Genomic DNA, 16,799 nt, shown 5'->3' with positions numbered 1-16,799 from the left:
CCCAGATGTTCAGGTTCACTTCACCCATGAGCACACAACCTACTATAGAAGACATGGTGACAGAAGCCATACACATGTGGAGAAAGGTTTAACACAGTGTTTCAATCTTTCACAGCACTTAGCTTAGACAAAAACATCTGCACATCAGCATGGCATCTCTTCCATGACTTTGATTCTCATCTATTTACCCTACACTTTGCAACATCTGGATCTAGCTCTGCAAAAAGTGAGATAAGTAACAGAGTTGCTGATAAAGAGGTTATTTGCACTGATGCCTGGTTGTTGCTTTGTTATTAGCAAAGTGCATTACTGTGGTTATCACATATTACTGTCATTTATTATTGGAACTGTACAGCCTTTTTTTCTGCTTCCAGATGGGGCACCAAACACAAGTGTGATCATGGAGATCCATCCGAGAACCAACCTGTCAGAAAGGCAGGGCTGGCCTTTGACCTTAAACCCCTTGATTAGCAGCATCCCCAGACAGCAACATGTGACTGACCTGAGACGGGTGTGTTAGAGGCAAATGTACCAAGCAGCCTGCAAAATTGCACTTTAATTGAGGGAAGAAGACACCACAGTTTGTCTCCGAGAGCTTCAGGGCAAACAGTCACTGAAAAGGGACCATCAGTACTTTTATCAGGTGTAAACACTTGACACAAGTAGCTACTGTGACCTTGCTGTCTGGGAATCAGGGGAAGAAAGCAGGAGGGAAATACTGGCTGCTGTAGAGATTTTTGTGTGTGTAAAAAGGTAAATACATTTGTCCAGAAGTGCATCATTGCAGAGCTTTTAGCTAAAGTGGTTACAGCTCCTGTTTTTTCATTGTCACATCTCACCAAACCATCCAACAGCAAGACCTGCCTGTTCTCAATGATGATGACTGATGTCAGTGTACATCAGGAGTCTGTAATAGACAGTATGTTCACCAAAGCTGTTTAAAGATCAGCATTACACATTTAAAAGTGAAATGAAAATGGAATAAGTTTGAAGTATTCAAGATCTGCCACATACTGTCATACTGCTATATATTTCTCTATATATCTGTATATGTATATATCTATATACATAAATGATCTTTGTCAGCTGTGAGGACTTTCAGTCATTCTTGATGTGTGATTTAATATATATGTTTTTTAATATATATGTGATATGGTTATGTTGTGCAAAAATTAAATTATGTGTAACTAAAAGTATGAATTCATCAGTTCATTGTCATTACTTTATTGATGGAAACAATCCAGTGTGCATCTACATCTTTTTTTATGCTCAGTCCAGGGGAACAACTGAGGAAGCCAGATTTGTCAGTGCACAGCATATGGACTATTTTATTAAGAGGTGTTACACCTTTGGGATGCTCAGCTTCAGCCAAAATCACATTACCTGGGCTAAAATGATCTAAAAAACCACAGTTTTCAGTCAGGTGTTTGCCTGATGTTCTGTCACCCCATCCATTTGATATAAAACAAACAGTTCCTATCTCACTTAGATATTTCATGGTTTGTTGATTTTTGGATTTTGACTAGGTCTGTGTGATTGCTCTTAGGTCTCTGGGCTTTTCTATAAATATTTCAAAGCAGTCAATAATAATCTATGAAAGACCAGTCTAAAAACCGTAGGCATTAAGAGTGGGAGCTCTTCTTGTTTTGGCCAAAACAAGTGCACGGTCAAGTCTTGCATTTAAGACTTGCGTTTCGAAATGTTCTGCTGGCTGTTGGATCTGAGATCCTGAAAAGATAACTGAGTCATTTTCAGCCTCATGAGCGTTAGCAGCTGCTGGAAATGAGAGAGGTTTGAGCCAACCTGCAAAATGAAATGAGCTAACAAATGTTAAAACCGTTCCGGTCATTTTTAACAAATTCCTGATCATCAATTGTTTGCTGATTTAATAATGTCTTTCACCTTTTGGTTTCCTTCCTGAGCTCATTATAGTCTTTCCAACCTAATCCTACATAGTAGTACATAATCTCTTTTCACAGTGTTGTTCATCCTGAGCAGGTGGCCTCAGAGGATCAGACACTGATATCTCCAAGAGGAAATTTGCTGCATCTTGACTCTTCTTCTCCTCCATCCCCTTGTTCTCCACTCTCTCGTGTTGCTCAAACCTCTCCCTGTCTCTCTCCTTGATGGCAATGGGTCATCAGAGTTGGCACCTATAATATGATGTGAGACTTCACGCCTAATAAGTTGAACAAAAAGTCTCTTAGTTCTGATATAATTTCTGTAGATAAACTAAGCCCTCGCTGGTCAAACAAGCAGGACCATTTGCCATTTGCACAAAGCACGTCTCTAATTAGATGCATTTTTGTCCACCAGTCCCCCGTAGCTCAGAAAGTGAAAAGTGACTTAACTGGCCAAGTATGGTGACCCATACTCAGAATTTGTGCTCTGCTTTTAACCCAATCCCAAGTGCACACACACACCCAGGGCAGTGGGCAACCAATGCTGCGGTGCCCGGTGCCTTGCTCAAGGGTCTCACCTCAATCGTGGTAACGAAGGTGGACGGGGCGCTGGCTGTTCACTACGTGCCACCGACAATTTCCCCACTGGACCTGAGACTCAAACCTGCAATTTTCAGGTTACAAGTCCGACTCCCTATCCATTAGGCCACAACTGCCCCGTGAGTTGTTGAATAAGTTCATTTCAGACACACACAAACCATCTCACTCAATTTCACTGATGGTTCCCTCTGGATTTAATTATGTTCCCCGGAAAAAACGTCTGATTACAGAATGTTCACCTGAGGAATTTATGTCATTGTCCAACACAAAAAGAACTATTAAATAGCCCAGACTTTGTAATCACACAGTAATTCTTTGTTCAACTTATTTTATTTCTTTTTCTGTGTATCAAAGAAAGTAAAATGAAAACCAAACACAAAAGGCCAGTACATGTGAGGAGGGAAAACAAGCAATCAAAAATCTACCAATTCATAACAACACTGCCACTACCATTGTTCAAAATCCAAATATCATACTTTTATGAGCAAAGACGTGGCATTTAAAACTGTTATGAATCAATACAAATCAAAAACAGTGATAAGTAGTTATGATAAAATTGTATAAGTAGTAGTACAATTTTAACAATAGTCATAATCAAAATGACGAAACACAAGTGAATAAAAAGCAAATCACCAGAAAAACGCGTCTAGTTTGGACAGTGCAACACCATGTATATGATCCCATTCTTAAGGTTCAAGCACTCTTGTCCTTGCCTTACACACAAGATACAGTTTCCAACAGGAGTACAAATTATTACTCATGACAGGACATCGTTGCTTCCCTGTTTAAAAAAGCATGCCTAGTGACCCTTTACGCTGTGTTAATGGCTGTGTTCATTTGAAATATCTGTAGCTTGTGCAAAACTTGTGGACTAGTGCAAGTGTCATGCCATGGGATATCCTATACAGCTGAATGTACAAACACCTCTCCCACTCTCTGTCAAGCTCAGGATTGTTTTTTGGCTTCTGAATGACAGAAAGCAAAGGGAGAATTACTTCAGGATATCAGTCATTTTTGATATAGTTCTTTAAAAAGTTCATTTTGCATTTGTTAAAACTATCAATAATAACAATATACAAAGTCTTTCAATAATAGGCGAAAACAATGGGGTATATACACTTGAGTGACAATAAAATCCACTGGATCAAAGAAAACTGCTGTAGTTGGTCATTACAGTCCTTGGCCAAGAAAATGTGGGGGAAATGCTGACAACTTTACAGTCAGGATTTTATATGTTCTAGATAGAGAATATTGATGCAGGACATTCAAAGATTTTGGTTATAAATGCATTTTAAAACAAAGCTCTTCTCAATTTGTTGCTAGGTCTGCTTCTTGAACAATATCATACTTACTCCTACAGCATCTTTCATTAGAATCCCCATTTATTTCATGTGATTAATATTAAGGCATCCAACATGCATGAATGTATTTTTTCATAAAAACACACTTGCATTAGAATGCTTAAAAACATTTCAAACAATGTAAAAGTGTGTCAAAGTGCGGTATGCCAGGACTCTATGTTCCTCAATCTCATTTTGACCTATTTGGATTGTCATGGAAATTGTGAACTTCTAAATTGGGACAATTCAGCAAACATATTCTGTCTGAAGTACCTCTTTATCTATCCCAAATGAGAGGACACAACACTCCTAACTCTCCCATAGCAAATAAAAGTCAATATTAGCTCTTTGTGTTTCAGACCAGTCATGCTGTAACCAAGCAATCTACACTCTAGAAGTAAAAAAGGCTTAAGGAAAATATATCCACAGGAGCAAACAGGTAGTTATTAATCTTAATAATACGTTACTGTCCCAGAAAGTATTCCTGGCCTCACTAATAAATGGCGACACCTTTGCATCAGACTTCAAGGTAAGACACTTCAATCACAGCAAACTGAGTGTCTTTATGAATTACAGGAAGGACACTAAAGCAAAGTTGGGACCACAAATGTTTGGTAAACTGTGCTGAAATGTATTCATTACTTCTCAGACGACAACAACAACTCATAAGGTATGAAGCAGTATGGAAATAGTGTGTTTATTGGATTCCATTTCGAGTGAGTGAAGGTTGATTAAAAGATAGTGGGCGCAGGGGGAGCCAACTTCAAAAAGTAAAGATTATTAGCTTTTTACGTTTAGTGCTCAAATTTGTTTATTAAAGTCTGAGGAGCCCAAATGGGTCCAAGCATAGTCAGTATGCAGACCAATCCTGATCTGAGTCTTTAACTGCTGCTGGTGGCCATTGATGGAGGTGACTCAATAACAATTTCTCCTCCAGAACCAGAACCAGTTAGTGGAGCAGAAAGACAGACCTGTGAGCCTGGCACAGCACTGGCAGGTCCACCATTACCAGTGCCATTCTTGTTGACAAGTGTTGTTGGCTGGCCAAAGTTAGTGGTTCTGAGAGTTGCCAGATGACATGGGGAGAAGACATGGGTCCTCGCTGCAGCTCGGGATTCAAAGGAGACATTGCAGGCATCACAGTGGCCCGTCAGAGTTTCCTTCTGCCCTAGCTGGCCGGCCACAGTGGAAGCTGGAGGATCAGAAACTGTCAGCTGAACGGGTTTGGGTAGAATGGGACGATTGGCTTTGAGAGCATTGTATTGAAGGTAGCTTCCTGAGCTGATGTCCACCTTCCCACCTGACAGAGGAGACTGAGAGAGGGAGGGGCAGAGAGGAGCACAGAATAATTTTTAATGTCATATCTGGTAAGTCTGAAGTGAACCTTACATGTCTGTATTAAAGTAATATGAATGATAAAGTATTCAGACCCCTTCACTTTTTTTCAATTGATGCTGCAGACTGATGTTACAATTGCTTACATTTATTTTTCCTCAATCTACATTCAGTGTCACATAATGACAAAGTGAAAGCAGAATTTTAGGAATGTTTGTACAAAGGAAAAACTCAAATAACATATTTACATACATATTCAGTCCTTTAGCAACAACACGTGAAAATTATCTCAGGTGTCTCCCATTTCTCTTGATCGTTACTGGGATGTTTCTACACCTTGATTGGAGTCCACCTGTGGTAAATTGAATTGATTGGACATGATTTGGAAAGGCACACACCTCTATAGAGGGCCTCACAGCTGACAATGGATATCAGAGCAAAAACCAAACCATGAGGTCAAAGGAACTGCCTGCAGAGCTCAGAGACAGGATGGTTTATTAGCACAGAGCTGGGGAAGTCTACAAATAATTTCTGCTGTACTGAAGGTTCCCAGGAGCACAGTGGCCTCTATAATACTCAGATGGAAGAAGTCTGGCACAACCAGGACTCTTCCAAATTGCCAGGACAAACTGAGCAATCCTGGGAGAAGGTCCTTAGTAAGAGAGGTGACCAAAAACCTTATGGTCAGTCTGACTGAGCTCCAGAGATCCTGTGTGGAGATGGGACATAGCTCCAGAAAGACAACCATCACTGCAGCCTCCACTGACCCGGGCTTTATGGTAGAGTGGCTAAAGGGAAGCCTCTCCTCAGTGCAAAACACATGAAGGCTGCTTGGAGTTTAGATAAAAAAAGCACCTGAAAGACTCAGACTGTGAGGATCTAGATTCTCTGATGAAACCAAGATTGCCCTCAGTTCTAAATGTTATGTCCAGTCACCTCTCATCAACTGCCCAGTACCATCCCAACAGTGAAGAATGGTGGTGGCAGCATCGGGCTTTGGGGTTGTTTTTCAGCAGGAGGGCTGGTCAGGGCTGAGGGAAAGCTGAATCGAGCAAAGTGCTGAGATATCCTTAATGAAAACCTATTCCTTAGCATTCAGGACCTCAGACTGGGCTGAGGCTTCACTTTCCAACATGACAAGCACCCTAATCCCACAGCCACGACAACACAGGAGTGGCTTAGGGACAACTCTGTGAATGTCTGCCCTGACTTTAACCTTGTTGAACATCTCTGGAGACACCTGAAAATGGCTGTCCACTGATGGTCCACCCACAACCTGACCAAGCTTGAGAGGATTTACAAAGAAAATGCAGAAAATCCCCCAGTCCAGGTGTGCAAAGCTTGTTGTGTCATACCCAAGAAGAATAGATGGTCTGAATACTTCTGAAAATATTTCAGTTTTTCCTTTTTAACAAATTTACAAACACTTCACTTTGTAGTATCAGGCTGCAACAACGTAAAGAGGGTCTGAATACACTTATCCACTTATATTAATACTTATATGGTTTTTATTTACAATTCGCTAGTAATAGTTGACGTAATAGAGTTTTATGAAAATATAAGTTCAACAGTACAATTACAGGGAAAATTCAATATATAATGTAAAATTACTGCCATCATAGATACTGAAAAATATAAAAAAGCCTGCTAAGTTTTTAACAAAGTCTAAGCCTGCTTACCATTTTTTCTTGCTGCAATCTCCAGCGCTTCTCCTTGGCTCTGGTATTTTGGAACCAGATCTGTACCACCTTAAGTGGCAGGTTGAGCTCAGTGCCAATTGCTTCACACTCCATGGCGTTTGGGTGGGCGCAGGTCTCATAACAGGACTGCAGAATGGACAGCTGTAGGCATGACAAGTGTGTGCGTGGTCTACGGCTGGACGAGTGGGACAGAATGCTGCTCTCTGTAGGGCACGATCGAACTGTGCTGGAGGAGCTGGTTACTTTGGCAGAGCTGGGAGTATTTGGGCTAACTGGTGCAATACTGGGGGTGGGAGGAGGGGGAATGGTACGAGGAGGCGTGTGGGTAGGCAGAGCAAGTTGTTCTCTTGAAAGAGTGTTGATTTTAATAGGGATTTTAGGGGTCCAATAGTTTAGCCCATTTTGTTTTTGTGGCAGCACTGTTGTGGCAGGAGACCTGTTGTTGATGGGTACTGTGGGCAGTTTGGGCACCATGCGATTAGTGGCCCCTGGTCCAGGACCCTCCTCACTTTCATTGTCTCTCTCATCATCAGTCTTTTCTTCCTCTTTCTCCTCCTCTAATTTCCTTTTCTGAGTTGGTCGGGGGGCAATGGGGATTTTATCCTTGGGTGGCGATAAAAGGACAGGGGTGGTAACTTTGGATGCAACTTTGACCATAGTGATATTGCTGGTGGTTTCATGTTTGGTCTTTGGCATTGCAGGGGAACTACTGCTCACAGGAGAGACAACAGTAGAGGAAACAATCTCCTTCGGTTTGATTGGGACTGGGTTTATTTTTTTCACTAATGCTGATTTGCTTTGCTCCTTAACAGGCTCCCTTTCTGACTTCAAGAGGGTGCGTACAATTGGGGTAGTAGTAATGCTTGCAGTATTGTTTGGACCAGGCTTGTGGGAGAAAATTGGTTTGGAGAGAGGCCAGGTAAATTTGATGAGGGGTTTGCCAACCGCTGCCAGTGTCCCATCACTGATGAACCTGACTTCACCCTTTCGTTCTCTTGCCCTCATGTTCTGAAACCAAATCTGAACTACTTTCTTTGGAAGATGGACCCACTCTGAAATCTGTTCAAATTCGTGTTTTCCGGGATTTGGATCTTTGAAATAGCATCCATACAGAATGTCAAGTTGCTCAGCTTGAATGATGGTTCTTGAACGACGCATATCCCGATATCTCTTTCCTTTGGACTTCCTCTGGTGCTGCTCTTGCTCTCTGTCTTTGTAATTATCTCTCTCATTTTTTTGATCCCTTTCCAAAAGTGTAGCATTAATTTTCTCTGCTGCCCTCAAATGAATATCAGACTTTGTTGTGTTATTGCAGTTAACCAGACTCATGCTGCTGTTGGAAGAGCCCATGGCAGTAACACCTTCAGGTTTAACTTGAACAACTACAAGACCTTTGGATGTGGGTCTCAAGCCCAGCCCATCTAGCAACTGTCCCTTCTGTGCTGCAATTTTATCAGCTAGAAATGATGAAGAAGATGCAGATTTTGAGTAGTTTCTCCCCATGCTGAGATCCAGAGCTGACTCACACTCACTACCATTAGACAGGTACTGAGACAACTGGTTGTGGGAGGAGAGAGACTGTGAGAGAAGAGAGCTGGAAAAGCTTGTGACGGTTGGTGAATTAGAAAAAACTTGTACTTTGTTCCCACCTCCAACTACTGAAGAAGTTGTAGAGAGGACATATGGGCTAAGGAACTGAGTAGAAAAGGGAGTAAGGGATAAGGGAAATGAGTGCAGGGCGCTGGGTGGAAAAGCAGAAAGGCCCACCGAGTTAGATTGTGAACTTGGAGGATCCCCTTGGGCCTCTAACTCTAGATCCACATCTGGGTCCGGTCTCTCCTTCTTCACCTCTGCTTCATCGTGCTCAAATTCCCCCTTTTGTTTTTTCCTCTTAGCCCTGTGACTGCCTCCACCCTCTTCCTCTTCATACTCATCTTCTACATCTGAGAGGAACACAGTTGTGGAGCGCAAGACCTTTCCTCCCAAAGACCCTTTATCACCATGAACCTCCTGCTGTGCTTCACCTTTAGGAGGGCTCTCAGGGACCTCCCTCAAAGACTCATCCTGACTTTCCTCATCAGACACAATAACAGAGGTGTAAACCTCATTTTCTGAATCAGATGTAAGACAGGAATCTCCCAGGCCTTCCCTGTCCAAATTGTTTTCTCTGTGTTTTCCTCTTGTACTAGACAAATCAATTGCTAGACTCCCTGAAGCATCATCCTCACCTTCTGCTATAACCAGTGAGCTTTCCTCATCATCATAGTCGTTGTCAGAACTTTGGCCATGCCTTGTAGACCCTGCCAAGCCTGGCAAGTGTTTTAACTCTGTCACCCTCTGCCTCTGTTTCATCTGACTGACTTTGCTCAACCACCTGCGAACCTCTTCCTCAGAAAGCCCTACCACTTTTCCCAGTGCCTCACAGTCCTCGTGGGGGGGACTTGCAGCATCGGCCTCACTACGTGACTCAAAGAATGCACAGAGAACTTCTGACTGGAACTCTGACAGCATTGGAAGGTCTGGATAAACTGATCCTTTTTTTACACAATAAGGTTGGGTTGGGTCATTGGTTAAGGCATTTGTAGTAGGGCTGGAAACTGAGTTGACATAACAGCCACAAGGGCTAGTTCCTGGTTGTGATTTCTGAGGGGTAGAGTCAGGGCTAAGTGTAAGGTTTAAATTCACAGGACTGAGGCTAGAGTCGCTGCGCACAGATCCAGAAGGTGAGAAGTTGCTATTGCAGAAGCTCTTATCTGCACCTGCGAGGGAGAGTTTCAGACTAGCTGCTTTATCACTATCCAGGTCCATCTGATTAGTGGAGCTGTCTCCATCTCTTGTACTATCTTGTTGCTTCTTCCCTTTTCTTTCAATATCTTCAATGTTCACTTTGCTTTCTGTATTAGGACACTGTGCAAATTCTTTATTGCCCTCTCCCTTAAGTTTCTCTGTAGTCCATTCATCCCTATCCTTGACTGGAGCTGAGACCCTCTCCTCACTGTCCGGACGCTCTTTGTCCCTCTCACACTCTATATTCTGTTTTTGCTCTTCCAGGCAAGGCTGTATGTCTAAAGGAACTCCTGCCGAGGGCCACTGGTTCTGTAAGCTGTTAAGTCTTTGGGTTAGGAGGGCTTGCTGGGCTGTGCTAAGACCTATGAATGGCACACACTGGGTAAGGAGCTGGGCTTGCCGGTTCTCTTGGTGTTGCTGGGTTTGGGCTTGCAGCCCATTCAAAATTAACGGCATGAGCAATTGAGGCTGAGACACAAGCTGAGGTGTGGCAGCACCAGATGCAGTACCAGCTGCATAAAGGGAGGGGAGAAGGGAATGTGAGAGCGTGTTGGGACTTGATGTGAGGAGGGTGAGGAAGGCAGAAACTGCCTGAGCTGATGCTACAGGGGTGGTGAGAAGGGAATGAGCCAATTGTGGAGTCTGAATATGCTCTCCATCTTTTGCAGTTGTCATCACGGTCCCAGCAGCAGCACAGTTGGTAGTGGTCACTAACTGACAGGCTCCATTTCCAGTTGTGCTCACTACAGCATTTGGAGAACTGGTGGCGCTACCTCCCAAACCAACACTAGCCACACCACTGCTTGCAGTATGTCCAACATGCCTGCTGCGGGTCTGGTGCAAGACAGATTTCATATGGCTCTCAAGAGTGATAGCATGATTGTAAGAGACTCGACATATAGCACACTGATAGGGTTTATTTGGTATAAATGGGCGAGGCAGGACAGTAACCATAGGAGTTTGGGTATCACTTTCTCCATCTTGCTTTGCAGAACCTGTTGTCATCCTCTGAAGGTGGGATGCAGAGTTGTAATGAACACTCAAGGCAGTTCTGTTAGGAAGTGTGTCTAGACATTTCAATGACCATGTGGCATTTTCAGCTGGCACACCATTTTCACCAAATGACTTTTCACTGGCCTCCGAGACTTTTGCATCCTCAGTCATATTTTGCTGTTTGATTCTTGTGAGTTCATTTCTCATCTTTTCTGGATCAGCCTCAGCATCACCTCCCTCCTGTTTGTTTATTCTCTCTTCCTCCATGTCTCTGTCTCCAAGTGTCAGGGTAGCTTCTGAACTCTCACTAGACTGGCAGGAGTTTGAACTGACATCTTCGCAATGCGTCACTTGTGAGGACTCAGCATCTGGTAGAATAAATACACATTAAAACCTTCAAGTTCTAGTGAATGAGGTATTGACTGATAAGTAAGAATTAAATATTTGCATCATGAATGTAATTTGAAATAGTTCCCATATAAACCTTTAATTACGTACACACACAAGGTGCAATCTTACACTATTTTTGTTTTCGAAGCTACAAATTATATGTAATATAATTTATCATCGCACAAAGATCCACATGATAATAATTCATTCAGAGGATAAACTAGACTTTCCAGCTAAAACAAATTCACTGTACACTTAAAAGATAATACAAGGGGTACTCATGCAGTTGTGTAACAGCATAAGAAGCTAGATACTACCAGTCAAAAATTTGGGGTCACTGTCAGGTTTTCTGCCTCCATTGTTTAAGTGTTTGACATTTAAGACGTTCATATCAAGTGCTTAATCTTAAATAGTAGAAAACCAAGTGGTAAACTGCCAGAGGTTACCAAAAAGGTAAGTAAACAAATAAATATTTATGTAAATTTAGGTTGTTAAATCAGTCAACACTTTAGATTTAATTTACTTAAATTAAGTCTTTTAAATGTGAAAATGTTTACTCATATCTGTTCATTTCAGAGTATAATTACAATACCATACACACACACACACACACATATATATATATATATATATATATACACACACACACATATAGAAGTGACACCAATTGTTTTGACAGGTAACTGTAGATGTAAATAGAAAAGCTGACTCTTCCTTACTCAGTTACTATAAAAAGGAACAGTCTATGATGCCTACATAAACTATGTATTCTTGGCTCACTGGTGGGTTTTTAATAGTTTTCAGACAACTATACAATACAGACAAATAAGCTAAAGCTGGCTCTGGATACACACATACCACAGTTAGAGTACAAACTGTACTATTGGCTTTAGGCTCTGTTGGGAATTTGTGAAAAACAATAAAAACCGAGAAAATAACCATCCTTATCTTTTCATTAGTGTCATTACAATAATGAGAAAAGCAACTAAGCAGTATTTGTATTCAAGTTTGTAGTTTCCCTCTTATGTTTTTTTAAGTATTTTTCAACCAAACCTGAAGACTTTTGAGCACCTTTGTCCTCTTCTCCTCCACTGGTGCCCCACTTTAAAACAGCCTGTTAAAAGAAGAAGACAGGAGATGGTGTTATGTAGATTTTTGAGCAGAACATCATTTGGGCATGTCTCAGATATGTGTAGTATAACCACACAGGAAGCCTGTCTAGCCTTAATTTGGAATTTACCCTAAAGGCAAAACTGTACTTTTATCAATTCATGTCTTTGCATTTTACATACTAAATTCAGTACCAAATTTTAATTTAGCGAATACTTTCACAAGGTATGTTAACCAAATTCACTATGGAAAAGATCTTGTTTATTTAAAGCATTTACAGGTGTATCTTTGATGGAGATGACAGAGTATTACACGTAAAACAAGAAGTAATGTCTAAATATTATATAGCATGGACAAAGTAACAGACACAGAGAGTAATACAGCAGCTCATGGTGAAGCTCATAAGTTTTAAGATTAAATGTAAATGAAAAAATGAAAGTCCACTTGTGAGCACTGTTCCTCTTTGCTAGTGCAGTTTTCCTGTTTTGTAAAATGTCACCATGAGCGTAATTACATATCTCCTTACTTCTTCATATAAATGTATCATTTACTTTGTTACTGATAGCCTGATATTCTGTTCTCTGGCCTTTCTTCTCTTCTTTAGTTGGTAGGTAAATAACGTCCAATCTGAATAAAGTCGTCAGACATAAACACAAAAATAAACTCGTCAAATGTGTATCACTACAGATTAACAGCACTGCAAAGTGCGCTCTGTGGATCAACCAGCAACCAGTGTGCTCACTGAATATTATGCAGATAAGTGACACGGGGTGGGCGACCCATGTTAAGCTGCTCACAGATTTCAATAGTTGTGATAGATTTAGACCATTAGGTCCAGCCTCACTTACAATGTCCAGCAGTCTGTCGACACATGGTGGAAGCACGCTGTGTTGCTCAGTGAGATGCAGAGACAAGGACGATCTGTCAGTTTGCCATTTTTGGCACAGGGGGCACAGCCACTCTACCACCCCATTACTTTCATTGCTCATCATCTCTCCAGACTCCTCCTGACAAATAATTGTCCATGTTATAATTTATTTCAAAAACCAAAGAAACAAAGGAACATGAGGTGTAAAGAAATAATTCCATGTGACTTTACTTATTGGTGACCAGCATATATCATGCATTTGGATTCATTGACAGAAGCCAGACACTGCACTCATACTAGAACAACATCTTGTCCTTATTGCACTCTAAGTTTCTTTATGGTTTCAGTGCTTTGTAGGTGGTTTCCCAACTGAAATGAACATATTACACAGTAACGCACATTTCTGAATGGCCAACAGACCTCCAGTAGGTGTGGTGCACTTTAGAAAATGTAAATGTGCTGGATGCAGAGTGTGCTAATAAACAAAGTGTGACACGTGCTGCCTCACATTGTACAATCCAGGCTGTAACCTGCACGGGCTTATTAAATATGTACTCCACAACTATAGGTGTTAGGTGGGCCACCACAAATATGAGGCCAGCAGTGTGTGTTCATCCCAAGACCTAAAGTCCAACTATCCATTACAGCTTTATAGCAGCGGTGCAGGTCCTGAGGACAAATACCATCACATCTCACCTCCTCCTCACTCCAATTAGCAGGCTAGCACATCACATTTCACCTGGGCTCCGTGAGAACACGTTTACAGGGTCCTCCTCGTCTGCTACGGGCTCAGAACCTCGGGTCTACCTGGACTGACGGGGCTAATTAAGGACCCGTCTAATTAGCAACGGTGCCATCGAGTCAATTAGCTAGCAGGCTACGCCGCATTACAGCAATTAACCTGGTTAGCTGTTAGTCCACCTGGTTAGCTATTAGTTCACCTGGTTAGCTGTTAGTTCAGACGGTTATCTGGAGACAGACCTTATGGAAAACAGGGTGCTGGCTCTCAGACCGAGCTATCCTAGCGACCCTGTTAGCACACAGAGATAATTACCGCTAACCTCAAACTCCTCACGGTCCAGGTGGGACCTGCAGCTCCACTACAAACACAGGGACCCCTTCAAACTAACTGAAACTAGCACCAAACACCCCGACTCGCCTTCGCTCAGACCTCGGCCTCGAGTAGCGTCCTGGCCCCGCTGATTGCGAACTGCCAACCGGGCACGCGGGCTGCACCGCCCGCCGCCTGCCGCTCAGCAGCGCAGTCTGAGGCCTAGGCGGACTGAAGCCATTTAATTAACCAGCCTGGCTCCGGCTACAGATGTGGAGAAAACACTCGTACCCTGCTCCTCGCCGGCCAGCACACCGCCCTTCACCGCACCGCAGCACTCGAACCCATGCTCGATCGGTAAGCACCGTGCGACCCGTCCAAAGTGCTGTTTCGGCAGCCGTAATTAGAGAGGCGAGCCGAGGCTAAGGAGCTAGTCGAGGCGGAATACGTGCGCCGCGGCCGCCTCGACGATGGGGGCGGTGAAGGAGAGACGAGAGGCAGGAAAAGTTTGGGATTTAATGTTGGATTTCTAGAAGGGATCGGCTGGGGGGTGCACAATCCACTGTGGGCTCGATCCTCTACGCGTCCTAGGCCTCTGTCCCGGCTCAATTAGCACAATTAACCGACTGCAATGACGTTTAATTAAGTTGAGAGCAATTAGCTAATGCCTTTTTACCTGCATGGTCTCCGCTCCAGCACGCGCACACGCTCCCTCTGTAGCTCCCCAGAAGTGAAAAGTTTTCTTTCCTGCCCGTCTCTCTCTTTCAGTGTGTCTCTATGTCTCTCTACCTCTGTACCACTCGTCCCAGTATGTCTCTATGACTCTCTACCTCTCTCTCTACCACTGTGTCTCTATGTCGCTCTACCTCTCTCTCTACCAGTGCGCCTCTAGGTCTCTCTACCTCTCCTTCTCTCTGCGTCTGTCTCTCTATCTCTCTCTCCCAGTGTGACTCTCTCTCTACCCCTCTCGCTCGCTCTCTCTCTCACAGTGCGTCTCTATGTCTCTCTCCCTCTTTCTCTCCCAGTGTGTCTCTGTCTCTCTACCGCTCTTCCTCTCTCTCTCTCTCTCTCTCCCTGTCTCCCTGTATCGCCCTCCCAATATCCCCCCCTCTCTCTCCCCTTCTCTCTCCGTTTCTCTCTCTCCCTCTCTTCCTCTCTCTCTCTCCCCCCTCTCTCCGTCTCTCTCTGTCTCTCTTGCCCTCTCTCTCTCCCCATCCCTCTCTCCCTCTCTCTCTATTGTCTTCTATGTCTCTCTCCCCTCTCTCTCTCTCCCCATCCCTCTCTCCCTCTCTCTCTTTCTCTCTCTCTCTGTCTTCCCTGTCTCTCTCTTCCTCTCTCTCTCCCTGTCCCTCTCTCTCTCTTTCTCCTTGTCTCTCTCCCTCTCTCCCTGTCTCTCTCTTTCTCTCTCTCCCTGTCTCTCTCCCTCATCTCTCTCTCCCTGTCTCTCTCTCTCTCTCTCTCTCTCTCTCTCTCTCTGAGTGAGGTGCAGAGAGTGCTGAGTGCCGTTAGAGTGATTGATTTAACTTTAGATCTTTATACTTCGGTGATTTCATGGTAGTAGTGTTCTGAAGTGATATATTGCATTGTGGTGTGGTGTGTTTTTTGCCGACCGGCGTTGGACATACTCTTTACAGACTTCAGGAAGCATGACTTTAAAATCGCTTCTGCTGCTTAATGAGGTTAAAATGAAGATTACTTCTCTGATAAACTGAGCAGGAACTCTCATTTGGATCGTCAGACATCTTAGTGATAGGTTGGTTTTTTAAAATGACCTCAATATCACACAAAACTGCAGACTGTCATCGTCCAGTTTCTGCTGCTGAAGAACTGACTTGAGAATCTTTCTTATCATGCAGATTACACGTTTCCATATGCTGCCATGGTGGGAACCTGTAGGGGGTTTTCAAATCTATTTCACTCCCAGTTTTTGCATTTGGTTTGAATTTGGTTGTGATTCAGAGATGCCAAAGCTTTCCTTAATTTCTCTTTGCTCCTTCAAAACTGGCACCATTGTCTGGTTGAATGTGAGCAGTTCAACCTCTCCTGCAGATGAAGCATCGCAAAGCATTAATGAAAGCATCTGTGTCCAAGGAGTCTGCCACTTCCAAACTGCTTGACATAAAATATCACCACATAGCACTTTGCTGTGCCACATCCCTTCTTCGCTTTGATTGGTCCAAAATAATCAACATCAACATTGTTAAAAGGAAGAATATCAGGAATAGTCCCTTCCTCTGCTGTCTCATTCTTCCATGGTCACCTATAGAAGACACATTCTCATTTTTCTTCACACAGCAGAATTGGCATTTGTCATCCATTTGTGACCCGTCTCTCAAACCACCTCTTCTCTGTCCAAAATGGGGGAGGGGGTCAGAGAAGCTATCTATGTCCAAGTGGAAAAACCCTCCCTTAACAGGTGTGGAGGGCTTACACATAACCTGTCTTCAATCCACAGGCTGCCCTTTCATCTGTTCCCAGGAAATTAAGGAACAAATCGAATGTTTCCCAGGGAAGAGACACTCTGCAGACAATTGGTGAATCAGAGGGGTCAGCCCAGGTGTGAAGTGAAACCAACTCAGGGGTGTGGGTCTAAAGACTCTTACCTGATTTACATAGTTCACCTAATGAGCTTATGGGTCTAGGGGTGGAGTGAAACCAACTTGGAAGATAAATTGGAGGTTCCATAGCAGCTTTTTCTTAGACTGATGAAGTTACTTGGATGAG

The 16,799-nt window shown here is 43.1% G+C and overlaps 1 protein-coding gene across 7 annotated transcripts; it reads right to left on the bottom strand.

The window, feature by feature from the left end:
• Positions 1-3,615: 3,615 nt before the first annotated feature.
• On the bottom strand, positions 3,616-14,902 carry zfhx2 (zinc finger homeobox 2). Of its 7 annotated transcripts, none has more exons than XM_026305683.1 (5): positions 14,752-14,902; positions 13,005-13,163; positions 12,100-12,160; positions 6,856-11,024; positions 3,616-5,154 (listed from the first exon to the last, which is right to left on the bottom strand). In XM_026305683.1, exons 1-5 carry the CDS (start codon positions 14,755-14,757, stop codon positions 4,723-4,725), a joined length of 4,827 nt encoding a protein of 1,608 aa, XP_026161468.1. In that variant the 5' UTR covers positions 14,758-14,902; the 3' UTR covers positions 3,616-4,722. The 7 variants fall into 7 exon arrangements, with proteins under 7 accessions (XP_026161468.1, XP_026161469.1, XP_026161471.1 ...); XM_026305684.1 differs by having other exon boundaries at positions 12,118-12,160; XM_026305686.2 differs by lacking the exon at positions 14,752-14,902 and adding an exon at positions 14,367-14,717.
• Positions 14,903-16,799: the final 1,897 nt, after the last annotated feature.

This window comes from Mastacembelus armatus, unplaced genomic scaffold (genome assembly GCF_900324485.2).
Source record: "Mastacembelus armatus unplaced genomic scaffold, fMasArm1.2, whole genome shotgun sequence".
In the NCBI taxonomy this organism is placed as follows: Eukaryota; Metazoa; Chordata; class Actinopteri; order Synbranchiformes; family Mastacembelidae; genus Mastacembelus; species Mastacembelus armatus.
The sequence above is the reverse complement of the archived record's forward strand: the minus strand, read 5'-3'. Positions and strand labels throughout refer to the sequence as shown.

What these genes read in the sequence shown, in the direction of transcription:
- zfhx2 (XM_026305683.1), bottom strand. An exon ending in AGGTGCTCAAAAGTCTTCAG is followed by an intron (nt 11,025 to 12,099) that starts GTTTGGTTGAAA and finishes TTATTCTACCAG; the next exon opens with ATGCTGAGTCCTCACAAGTG. An exon ending in GATTGCAGCAAGAAAAAATG is followed by an intron (nt 5,155 to 6,855) that starts GTAAGCAGGCTT and finishes TCCCTCTCTCAG; the next exon opens with TCTCCTCTGTCAGGTGGGAA.